The sequence below is a fragment of the Cupressus sempervirens genome, chromosome 7 (assembly GCF_028749045.1).
Source record: "Cupressus sempervirens isolate cs-2001-9-10 chromosome 7, ASM2874904v1, whole genome shotgun sequence".
Taxonomy (NCBI): Eukaryota; Viridiplantae; Streptophyta; class Pinopsida; order Cupressales; family Cupressaceae; genus Cupressus; species Cupressus sempervirens.
Window position 1 is genome coordinate 143,371,495 of NC_143124.1, and position 12,444 is coordinate 143,383,938.

The 12,444-nt window shown below is 36.6% G+C and overlaps 2 protein-coding genes across 2 annotated transcripts in view; one reads left to right on the top strand and one right to left on the bottom strand.

The window, feature by feature from the left end:
- LOC149545932 (structural molecules protein) overlaps window positions 1-12,444 on the top strand; it is a 134,524-nt gene that overhangs the window by 9,148 nt on the left and 112,932 nt on the right. The gene's annotated exons all lie outside the window — the stretch shown is intronic.
- LOC149545933 (uncharacterized) lies at window positions 6,523-10,113 on the bottom strand. Its single transcript, XM_089790884.1, has 2 exons — window positions 7,934-10,113; window positions 6,523-7,830 (listed from the first exon to the last, which is right to left on the bottom strand). The coding sequence occupies exon 2, from the start codon at window positions 7,330-7,332 to the stop codon at window positions 6,706-6,708; it is 627 nt and encodes a 208-aa protein (XP_089647010.1). The 5' UTR covers window positions 7,333-7,830; window positions 7,934-10,113; the 3' UTR covers window positions 6,523-6,705.

Below are 12,444 nucleotides of genomic sequence, written 5' to 3' on the forward strand. Positions count from 1 at the left end.
GAGCAACGCAGTATGTGCCGAGCATCAAAAGGTTGATAATGCCGAACTGTTGCATTATGATAAAGATCAAAGATTCGCCAAATCTGAGCCGACGAGTTTGTTACCTTGTATTTTGTGAACCGGGTGGAAGATAAGATTGATGAGCTGGTGGCACAAAATTTTAGATAAATCGTTTTGAGGCGAATTCAAGTGGATTCTACATGAAGTTTCTAGAAGAAACAAGATATGAGGTAGATACATTGTATCCTACCTAATCCGTCCAAACCTTGAAATGGACAATGGAGAACAAAGTGACAAAGTAACCTAATTTCCTATTTAAGGAATGTCTGGTCAAGAAGTCTAGAGTTTGCAAGGTAGAAGAGAAAGGGGAAATATTGAGAAGGTCAAAGAAGACCAAGGAAGAACATAGATAGAGAGTGAAGGACTTTGCTTTGTCAAGTGACCAAGAAGGTGACTACATTGGCACAACAAGCAAAAGGCTTAAGGAGACATGTGTGAAGGGTGAACAAGTTGTAAGTTTTATCAGTTCAAAGCTCTACTATTACTCTCTAACAATTTATTAGTTAGTGTAAAATCCTTTGGATTAAGGTTGACCTAACAGTCATTGGAAAATCTTTTAACATGGTGGCATTCCAAGTGAATGGCCTAAAGTCCTCTAACAAGACTCACTTTTAATAGGGTGATGAAAATCCCTTAATTGGGTCACATTTAACAGTGTGTGTTGTAACCTTTAACAGGGTGGGCCTTTCACCAGGCATCACTTTAGAAGAGTGAGAAATGAGTAGCATGTTACTGATAGTTTTTCCCAAATTGGGTTTCCACGTTAAATCATTGTGTCAAATGTGTTGATGTTTCATGTTTACATTTCTGCATGCTGATTTAACTGTAAGCTACAAGTTTAGGTGATTGCATGCATACATGCATAGGAATGTTTTATGGGTTCACTAAGCTGAGGAGAAAAGTTTTATTAGTACATTTGGACTTTGAATAACTGATTCACCCCCCCCTCAGTTATTCTAAAGAATTTTAACAATTGGTATCAGAGCCATTTGCTAAAGAAGACTAGTTTGAAGGCACTAGAAGCACAAAGATCTAAATGTCAAAAAGAGATGTACCCAAGCTGAACAGAGATAACTTTCCTGCATGGAAAAGTTTGATAAAGCTACACCTTGGAGGACTTGGAGATCATGCATAATCTACCATCACAGTGGAGCATGTTGACCTTGCTGGAGTCCCTACTGCAGACGATATGATGAAAAAGAAATAACACAATCAAGCAATGTTGGAGATTGCCTTTGCCTTAAGCTATGCTGAATTTGATAATATCGAAGACTGTGACACTGCAAAGAAAATGTGGGATGCCTTGTACACCATCTATGGAGGAGACGAGAATGTTCAAAGAGCCAAATCTGGGAGTTTTAAAGGTAAGTTTGATGATATGAGAATGGAAGAAGGTGGGAATATTGCTCAATATGTTGCTAGGATAAATGAAATTGTTAGTGCAATAAAAGGTGCTACTGGTCATATAGATGATGATACTGTTATAAGTAAAGTCTTGAGAACACTATTGCCTATCTATGCTATTAGAGTATAACAATCCAAGAATTGAGATGCATTTCAAGAAATAACTTAATTCTTGAAGGTCTGGTAGGTAGATTCACTGCTTTTGAGCTATCTAACTTTGACAATTATAAACCAGAGAATCTTGAATCTGTTTTCAAAGCTAAGTTGTCATTGAAGGATTCTGATGAGAAGAAGCAAAAGAAGAAAAGAAAGATAAAACATGTGTCTAGTGATAGTGATACGGATGAAGAAGATGTTGAACAATTGGAAGCATTGCTAGCAAGAAGATTCCATAGAGGAAAAGACAAGGTCAAAGCTAAGTTACCTATCATTTGTTTCAATTGCAATGAAATTAGTCATATTGCTGCTAGATGTCCAGAGAAGAAGAACTATAGAGGAAGTGACAAGTTCAAAGGTAGAAGAAATGAAGACAAGAAGGATTACAAAGACACAAGCAAGAAATGCTACGTTGCTAAAGAGGATGATTTTAATGAAGTGCTTTATGTTGCAATGAAGGACGAATCCGATGAAGATGAGGCAACTGCACTTGTGACTTGTGCGAACAAAAATGATAGATGAATCATTGATAGTGGATGCTCACATCACATGACTGGAGATAAAAGTAAGTTCATTACTTTAGACTGTTATGATGGAAATAGCGTTAGATTTGGTAATGATGCACCATGTTTGATAAAAGGAAAAGATTCTATCAAACTCACAGACAAGATCTCACGTGACAATGCTTACTATGTTGTAGGACTAAAATATAATTCGTTGAGTGTGTCACAACAAAAATAACGAGAATCGGAATCGGCACGACCGAATCAAATCGTGAATCGGCAATGAATCGACAAATTTGAAAAAACCCTTTAAATGTAGAGATTTTAACAATTTAAAACTTATTTCATGCACCCTTTATTGAATATAACTTAAACACACTATAACATCATCAAATAGAAGTTAAAACTTAACATACATAAACATGGAACATAAAATCCATCATGTACATAACTATGTTATGTACTAAAATGTAAATTGTAGGCTAGCTTAAGTAAATAGAAATCAAATAATCATAATGATTCAAATCATAGAATGTTAGTAAGATGAAGATCAATAAGACATCAAATCATAAATGTATGTAAGAATCTAAGATGAAGATCCATGAAAGTTTGAAACGTATGTCTATCAGTGATTCAGTATCACTATCAATATCTGTAAACAAAATATAAAAACGAGGCTCTAGCTCAAGCCTCATCATCATCCTCATCATCATCCTCTAGCTCTGCTACAGCCTCAGCCTTAGCCTCTGAGTATCTAGTCTGCCTACTAGAGGTGTCTAAGGTAGGTCCTAGAGCACCGCCGAGCCATATCCCCTGCATGGGCAATGGACTCACGAGCAACGTCGCTAAGGCCTGCGTTTGTGCGTGCGCGCGTGCGTCTACCAATGCCTGAACGTGCTCTAGCTGCCTCCTCTTCCATAGCCACAGCCTTAGCCTCTATATCCACTTGGTCAACCCACGCGCGGTCTTGCTTAGTGAAGATTGGTTCCACAACCTTTGTGAGCCACTCTAATTCTGGATCAATCTCCTGCAGAATGATTGGAGAGGAGTCAGTGTCCAAAATCTGTCTGATCCTAAGACGAAGGTTGTAATGAACGAAGACAAGATCATTCAACTTTTGCACTGTCAACCTATTTCTCCTCTTCAAGTGGATGTGCTCGAACATGGACCAATTGCGCTCATATTCAGAAGCGCTGCTTGGCTGACTCAGAATACAGATGGCAATTTTTTGAAGTTTTGGGGTTGTGGCCCCAAACATTTGCCACCATTTATCTAAAATAAGGGAAAACAAAAATAATTAGTCTCATTTACAAATTACAACTTTAAAATTAATAAATTATATAATCAACTTTAAGTTTAGAATCTAGATTCATGAACATTGAATATATTATTTAATTTTTACCTGGCTGTATTGTTGTCTGAGCATCTATGGTCATCCTGCCAGAGAAAAGTGGCCCCTCTTTATTATCGAACTTGTCTAGCTCAGTAATTGCAGCAGTGCTATCGTCATCACTACTCAACCTCTAGATCATTGTGTATAAGCTAGTGAGAACCTCCGCAACCGCTTTGAACTCAGGACGGAAACGAAATGCCTGATTCAAATAGTAAGTTGCTGTTTGGATGGGTCAGTGGAGCTGATTCAGCCATCTCCTATCAATGATGTCCCAAATAGGGGCATACTTCTCCTGCATTCTTGCATATTGGGCTCTAATGGCCTCCTTGGCCCTATCCATGCCCTCATATATGTAGCCCATAAAGGGCTTCTCCCCATCAGCAATTCGTAGGAGAGATACAAGTGGCTTAGTGACCTACATATAAAGTAAAACAAAAATTTGAGTCAAAACTTAAATATAAAATGATATAACTTAAAGTAAAACTAAATCCTTAAACAATTAGCATAGTAAACTGTAAAATAGTAAATGTTAAATTGCAATAAATTTACCTTAAGGATTCCTTTAGCGGGTTTCCAAAAACCATCCTCATCAAATATGCAATCCACCATATCTATCCCTGTAGTGGTCGCAGCGTAGGAAGATGAAATCCACTCCCGCGCAACAAACATGCTCCTCAAATCATCCTTTGATGTCAACAAGGACTGCAGGGTGATGAAATTCGAGGCAAACCTTGTGATGCCTGGACGAGCTAACTCCTTGCCTCCTGTGTATTTCCTCATTGTGCTAAGAACAAATGAATGATTATAAATGAACTTGCATATGTTTTTTGCCCTTTCCACACATGACTTAACAAACTCAAGTTTGCCAATTTCTTCCAACATGAGGTCAATGCAGTGTGCCGCACAAGGGGACCAAAATATGGTGGGGTGCCTCTCCATCAAAAGTTTACTCACAACAATTTTAAGTTAATTAGAAATTCAAATTTCAAACATGTTAGAACTTAGGAAACTTAGAATTAGAAAAAGTTCAAAATTCAAATAAATTTATTTTCAAAACTTGAAAAGTTAAAAGTTTACTTGCAGCAACATAACTTGCTGCATTATCCGTCACCACCTGGATCACATGTTGTTCCCCCACCTCTACTATGACTTCCTCAATAGCCTCACATAAGTATGTGGTGCTTTTTACATGAGCGGAAGCATCAATGGATTTGAGGAACATGGTATATCTTACAAGTATCAAAACAACGAATTACAATGTTAAATGGATCATCAACAAATTAGCATTCAACAAATCAAAATTTACAATTATGTATGTAGGAAGAAAATTGAGGAGTCTTCTGTTTTTCCTATCTGTCCAACCATCAGTCATGATGGTGCAACCTTTTTCAATCCACTCCTTTCGGTTCTCCTTGAGCTCAACCCTCATGTCCTTTACCATCTCATCCAAGAGGTATCCGCTCAACTTAGCCTCAGTTGGGGCTTTAAATCTTGGACCACAAATAGCAACTACATCTATCATGTTTTGCCAATAAAGAGCCCTGTCACAAATAAAAATTTAGATGTCAAAGACTCAAATCATAAAACAAGTAGATATAATTAAAGTTTTACTTTTACTTTTAATTTTATCTTTAAAGAAAACAAAGAAAAAAGAATCAATTACTTGGCTGCAACAAATGGAATGTTGCAAAAGTACCAAAATTTGCATATCTCTTTTCTGACAGCATCATGAATCTCCTTGTTCAAACCCATGCCCTCAAGTGTGGGTTGGGAACTAGGAGTAGTGCAGGGCACAAAGTAACTATCCATTCTTTTTTTTGCACTCTAGGCCGCAATAGGTTGGTGTTGGACTCTGTCTCAGTATAAGAGCGATTAGCACTAGTACTCGCATGAGTAGTAGAACTAGGACGAAAAGGAGGCCTAGAAGAACCCTCTTCAACACAACCTACGGATGCGGAAGCTGATGCAGATATAGATGTAGATGCGGCTGCGGATGCGGGAACATGGGAGCCAATACCCCTTAACTCTTCAAGTTGCATTTTCCTATTCACTTTGTCTTGTTCAATTTTTTCTAATGCCACTAAACAAGTGCGTTTTGCCTCAGCAGTTTGTTTATTACAAATTGTAACATCATGTCCAGGTATAGCAGCAATGTGGTATTTCAATCTATAAATACCTCAAGAAGTTTTTTTTGCTTTACAAAATATACGTTTTGTTTGATATTTGGTTCTTCCAGAAAACTCTTCATTATATTTCCAACAATCATCTTTTTTACCCACTGCGGAAAATGAAAGCAAGGGTTGCTGCAATAAAAAAATTCATGTAAAATATCAAAGTTTGAAACTAATAAAAGCTACAAAACAACAAACCCTAGTTTGCAATTTAGTAAAAATAAAGAACATTCAAGATTTAAACTAAAAATCTTGAAAACTAATTTTTTTTTACAAAAAATGCATAATACACTAAAAATTTAACAAAAAATGCATAATACACTAACATGCAAAAAAAAAATCAGCACTTACCTCTTGCAAATGAGTTAAGGAGTGTTGATATTGACTCCTTAATGCTCCCAATGCAATTTATGGCCTCCCCAGATGAACTGCTGATCTCTTTGGTGCTCTTCCTTCTTGTCGGTTGGAAACCTATGGTTTTTCTTTTCTCTTCTTCTCTCTCACTTTTCCTCTCTTCTACTCATGCTTAAAAAGGCCCTTTAGGGTTATAACCAAAGTAACAAGAATTGGAATCGGATCTGAATCGACAAGGCCGAATCGAATCGTGAATCGGCAATGAATCGACGATGAATTGGCAAATTTGAAAAAACCCTTTAAATTTTTAAAGATTTTAACAATTTAAAACTTATTTCATGCACCCTTTATTGAATATAACTTAAACACACTATAATATCATCAAATAGAAGTTAAAACTTAACATACATAAACATGGAACATAAAATCCATCACATATGTAACTATGTTATCTAAAATGTAAATTGTAGGCTAGCTGAAGTAAATAGAAATCAAATGATCATAATGATTTAAATCATAGAATGTATGTAAGATGATCCACAAGACATCAAATCATAAATGTATGTAAGAATCTAAGATGAAGATCCATGAAAGTTTGAAACATATGTCTATCAATGATTCAGTATCAATATCTATAAACAAAATATAAAAACAAGGCTCCAGCTCAAGCCTCAGACTCATAGTCATCATCATCATCCTCAACATCATCCTGAAGCTCGGCTGCAGCCTTAGCCTCAGCCTCTGAGTATCTAGTCTGCCTAGTAGCAAGGCGTCTAATGTAGGTCCTAGAGGACTGTCGAGCCATATCTCTCGCATGTAAGATGGGCTCATGAACGTCGCTAGGGCCTGTGCCTGTGCGTGCACGTGTGCGTCTACCAATGCTTGAAGAACGTGCTCTAGCTGCCTCAGCCTCTATATCCACCTGGTCAACCCACACACGGTCTTCCTCAGTGAAGACTGGATCCACAACCTCTGTGAGCCACTCTGATTTTGGATCAATCTCCTCCAGAATGATCGGAGAGGAGTCAGTGCCCAAAATTTGTCTGATCCTAAGACGGAAGTTGTAATGAACAAAGACAATATCATTCAACTTCTGCACTGTCAACCTATTTCTCCTCTTCGAATGGATGTGCTCAAACATGGACCCACTGCGCTCACATCCAGAAGTGCTGCTTGGCTGACTCAGAATACGAATGGCAATTTTTTGAAGTTTTGGGGTTGTGGCCCCAAACATGTGCCACCATCTATCTGCAATAAGGGAAAAATTGAAAATAGAAACAATTAGTCTCATTTACAAATTACAAGTTAACTCTAAAATTACATAATCAACTTTAAGTTTAGAATCTAGATTCATGAACATTGAATATATTATTTAATTTTTACCTGGCTGTAGTGTTGTCTGAGCATTTATGGCCATCCTGCCAAAGAAAAGTGGCCCCTCTTTATTGTTGAACTGGTCTAGCTCAACAATCGCAGCAGCGCTATCTTCGTCGCTACTCAACCTCTGAATCACTGTGTATAAGCCAGTGAGAACCTTTGCATCCGCTTTGAACTCAGGACGGAAACGATATGCCGGATTTAGAAAGTAAGCTGCTGCATGGATGGGTCGATGGAGCTGATTCTACCATCTCCTATCAATGATGTCCCAAATAGGGCCATACCTCTCCTGCACTTCTGCATATTGGGCTCTGATGGCCTCCTTGGCCCTATCCATGCCCTCATAAATGTAGCCCATAGAGGGCTTCTCCCCATCAGCAGTTCGTAGCAAAGCTACAAGGGGCTCAGTGACCTAATATAAAGTAAAACAAAAAATTTGAGTCAAAACTTAAATATAAAATAATACAACTTAAAGTAAAAGTAAAATACTAAATGTTAAATTGCAATAAATTTACCTGCAGGATTTCTCTAGCGAGTTTCCAAAAACCATCCTCATCAAATATGCAATCCGCCACATCTATCCCTGCAGTGGTCGTAGCATAGGAAGAGGAAATCCACTCCCACCCAACAAACATGCTCCTCAATTCATCCCTTGATGTCAACAAGGACTGCAAGGTGATGAAATTCGAGGCAAACCTCGTGATACCTGGGCGAGCTAACTCCTTGCCTTCTGTGTACTTCCTCATTGTGCTAAGGACAAATGAATGATTATAAATGAATTTGCATATGTTTTTTGCCCTTTCCACACATGACTTGACAAACTCAAGTTTGCCAATTTCCTCCAACATGAGGTCAATGCAATGTGCCGCACAAGGGGACCAAAATATAGTGGGGTGCCTCTCCATCAAAAGTTTACCTACAACAATTTTAAGTCAATTAGAAATTCAAATTTCAAAATTCAAATAAATTTATTTTCAAAACTTGAAAAATTAAAAGTTTACTTGCAGCAACATAACTTGCTGCATTATCCGTCACCACCTGGATCACATTTTGTTCTCCCACCTCTGCTATGACTTCCTCAATAGCCTCACATAAGTATATGGCATTTTTTACATGTGCGGAAGCATCGATGGATTTGATGAACATGGTATATCCTACAAGTAACAAAACAACGAATTAGAATATTAAAATTAAATGGATCATCAACAAATTAGCATTCAACAAATCAAAATTTACAATTATGTATGGAGGAAAGTAGAATGATCAATTACCTCTACAGGATACAAGAAAATTGAGGAGTGTTCTATTCCTCCTGTTTGTCCAACCATCAGTCATGATGGTGCAACCCTTTGCAATCCACTCCTTTCGGTTCTCCTCAAGCTCAACCCTCATGTCCTCTACCATCTCATCCAAGAGGTATCCGCTCAACTCCGCCTCAGTTGGGGCTTTAAACCCCGGACCACAAATAGCAATCGCATCTATCATGTTCTGCCAATAAGGAGCCTTGTCACAAATAAAAATTTAGATGTCAAAGACTCAAATTATAAAACAAGTAGATATAATTAAAGATTTACTTTTACTTTTAATTTTAACTTTAAAGAAAACAACAAAAAAAGAATCAATTACTTGGCTGCAATAAATGGAATGTTGCAAAAGTACCAAAATTTGCATATCTCCTTTCTGGCAGCATCATGAATCTCCTTGTTCAAACCCATGCCCTCAAGCGTGGGTTGGGAACTAGGAGTAGTGCAGGGCACAAAGTAACTATCCATTCTATTTTTCCGCACTCTAGGCTGCAATAGGTTGGTGTGGGACTCCTTCTCAGTGTGTGACCCACTAGCACTAGCACGAGCAGAAGAACTAGGATAAAAAGGAGGCCTAGAAGAACCCTCTCCAACACAACCTACAGATGTAGAGGTTGATGCAGATGCAGATGTGGATGCGGCTGCGGATGCGGATGCGGGAACATGGGAGCCAATACCCCTTAACCCTTCAAGTCGCATTTTCCTATTGGCTTTGTCTTTTTCAATTTTTTCTAATGCCATTAAGCCAGTGCGTTTTGCCTCAGGAGTTTGGTGAGTGCAAATTGTAACATCATGTCCAGGTATAGCAGCAATGTGGTATTTCAATCTATAAATACTCTCAGAAGTTATTTTTTCTTTACAAAAAATACATTTTGTTTGATATTTGGCTCTTTCAGGAAACTCTTCGTTATATTTCCAACATTCATCTTTTCTACCCATTGCGAATTTGCAAAAAATGAAAGCAAAGGCTGCTGCAATAAAAATTTATATGTAAAATATCAAAGTTTGAAGCTAATAAAAGCCTACAAAACAACAAACCCTAGTTTGCAACTTAGTAAAAACTGTAAAACTAAAAATAAAGAACATTCAAGATCTAAACTAAAAATTTTGAAAACTATAAAAATTTAACGAAAAATGCATAATACACTAACATGCAAAAAAAAAAAGAGCACTTACCTCTTGCAAATGAGTTGAGGAGTGTTGAAATTGGCTCCTTAATGCTCCCAATGCAATTGATGACCTCCCCAAATGGATTGCTGATCTCTTTTGTGCTCTTTCTTCTTGTCGGTTAGAAACCAATGGCTTTTCTTTTCTCTTCTTCTCTCTCACTTTTCCTCTTTTCTACTCATGTTAAACAAATAGAAGGCCCTTTAGGGTAATAACAAAGAGAATAGGTCAAAAACAAAACTAAAAAAAAAACAATTTTTTTAAATTTTACAAGTCTATACTTTATTTGCTGCGGGCAATTCATGCCGATTTTTTCAGGCGATTTATGCGATTTTTTGGATGAATCGCCCAAATCGGGGATTCACCTGATGAAATTGGCGATGGCGATTTCCGACTCCAAAAAAATTGCCATCGCTAAATCTAATCACTGAATCGTCGATTCAGGCGATTTTTGGGCGATTCTCGTTACTCTTGTTATAACAAAGAGGAAAGGCAAAAAAGAAAGCAAAAAAAAAAGTGTTTTTATTATTATTTCCAACTCAACTTGTTTGCTGCCATGGTCGATTCATGGCAAAGATCTTGGCGATTTTTGCCATGAATCGCGTGAATTGGCGATTCAGGTGATTCACTCGAAAAAATTGGCTACAACGATTTTCGATTCACATAAAATTGCCACACATGAATTTGATCGCGAAATCAGTGATTTGGGCAATTTTTGGGCGATTTTGGGAACTATGGTCACAACTGAACAATTTGGGATATAAGGTTGAATTTGAAAACAAGATTGCTAAGATATATGACACAAAAGGAAAACTGATTGGAGAGGGTGATCAAACTAGAAGTAATCTATTTTATCTTGATATAGAAGATGCTACTTGTTTGGTTGCAAAATTTGATGATGTATGGCTATGGCACAAAAGATTATGTCATGTTAGTTTTGATAATTTGATTAGTATCAGTAACATGAAGAAATTAACATTAACAGATTTCCACAATCCATTTGTAAATAATTAGTCTTCTGGATTTGATTGTGTGCGCTTTTTTAGCATCAACGTTTTGGATCATACTACATGATCCATCATCAGGATGAGAAAGTGCAGGAGTAGAGATATTGCAGACTGAGCCTTCCTCTAGAGATATAAAAACAGCAAGGGAGAGCACGAAAATTCGTGCAAAGAACAAAGGAGTACAAACTAATGAAATAAATGAGACAATAAGAGCAAAAAGAAATTAAAACTATAGAATTTAAAACTAAAGAAAGACAATAAAAATAAAAAACAAAAGAAAGCAAAGAAGACCTAAACCACAAGCACCAAGAGTAAGAAAAAACAATTAAACAAAAGAGAGCAAGTATATATATATATATTCTTGTGCTATATATATATATATATTAATAAATAAATAGATATATATATATATTTATATGCATACAAGAACGGATCTATATATATATATCTAATTATATATATATTAATAAATATATTTATATATATTAATATATATAAATAGATATATATTAATATATATACTTACAAATATGTATTAATATATATTTATATATACTTATATAGAGTATATAAATATATGAAGATATATATTAATATATATATAAACACAAAACAACCAAGGAAGCTAATGTAAAAAATAAACAAATAAGAAAATTAAATAACACGAGAAAGACAATTTTAAAAAGTTATATATAATAAAATAATTTTAAAAATTTTTAAAATTTTTTTTTTAAAAATTAAAAAAATTGAAAAATAAAAATAACAAACCAAGAATGAAAAAAAACAAATAAAATTAAATAAAACTAAAACATAAGAGCATATCTAAAAACATGAATGCACCTATATAGGCAATTAAACATGCGGATATATATATATATATATATATATATATATATACAAGACGCAAAATACAAAAGGAAACAATAACAAGAAGAACCCGCCAAGTCAAAAGAGGAAAGAAAAAGAATCGAGAAGACCATCCTAACAAAGACCAGACCCACACAACTCAAGCACTACAGAGACAAAAATAAACTAGAACATGCAAGGACCAACTATTCCGCTCAAGATTTGTGTGTGCTTGTGTGTGGGAGAGGGGGGGCGGGGAGGAGAGAGGGAGGGAGGGAGGAACAATGAGAGAGAGAGATCAACACAAAACAAGAAAGAGGGAGGAAGCCAAGAAAACAAGCTAAAACAAACGAACAAAAAGGATGGAGAGAGAGAGGGTAAGACCAAAAGAGAAAAGGTGGGGGGGGACACCACTATACCAAAAAGAACAAAAGAAAGAGAACGGAGGAGAACCAAGAGACTATCAAGGATCATGAGGTCTGTCAAGCGTGCCATTTTGGGGGTTGTCGAGAGCATCAAGCAGGGGGCGCCACGTATGGTTGATGGACCACCCGTCATCACGGTTAAGGTTAATGGGATGGTGGGAGATGGCAATGGCCTCCTTTAATTTTCTCTTGAAATAATTGTCCTCCCTAGACACGATTTTTGCATTCTCCAGACAAATATGATGCTTGGTAGAAAATGAGTGTTCTACTAGAGCAG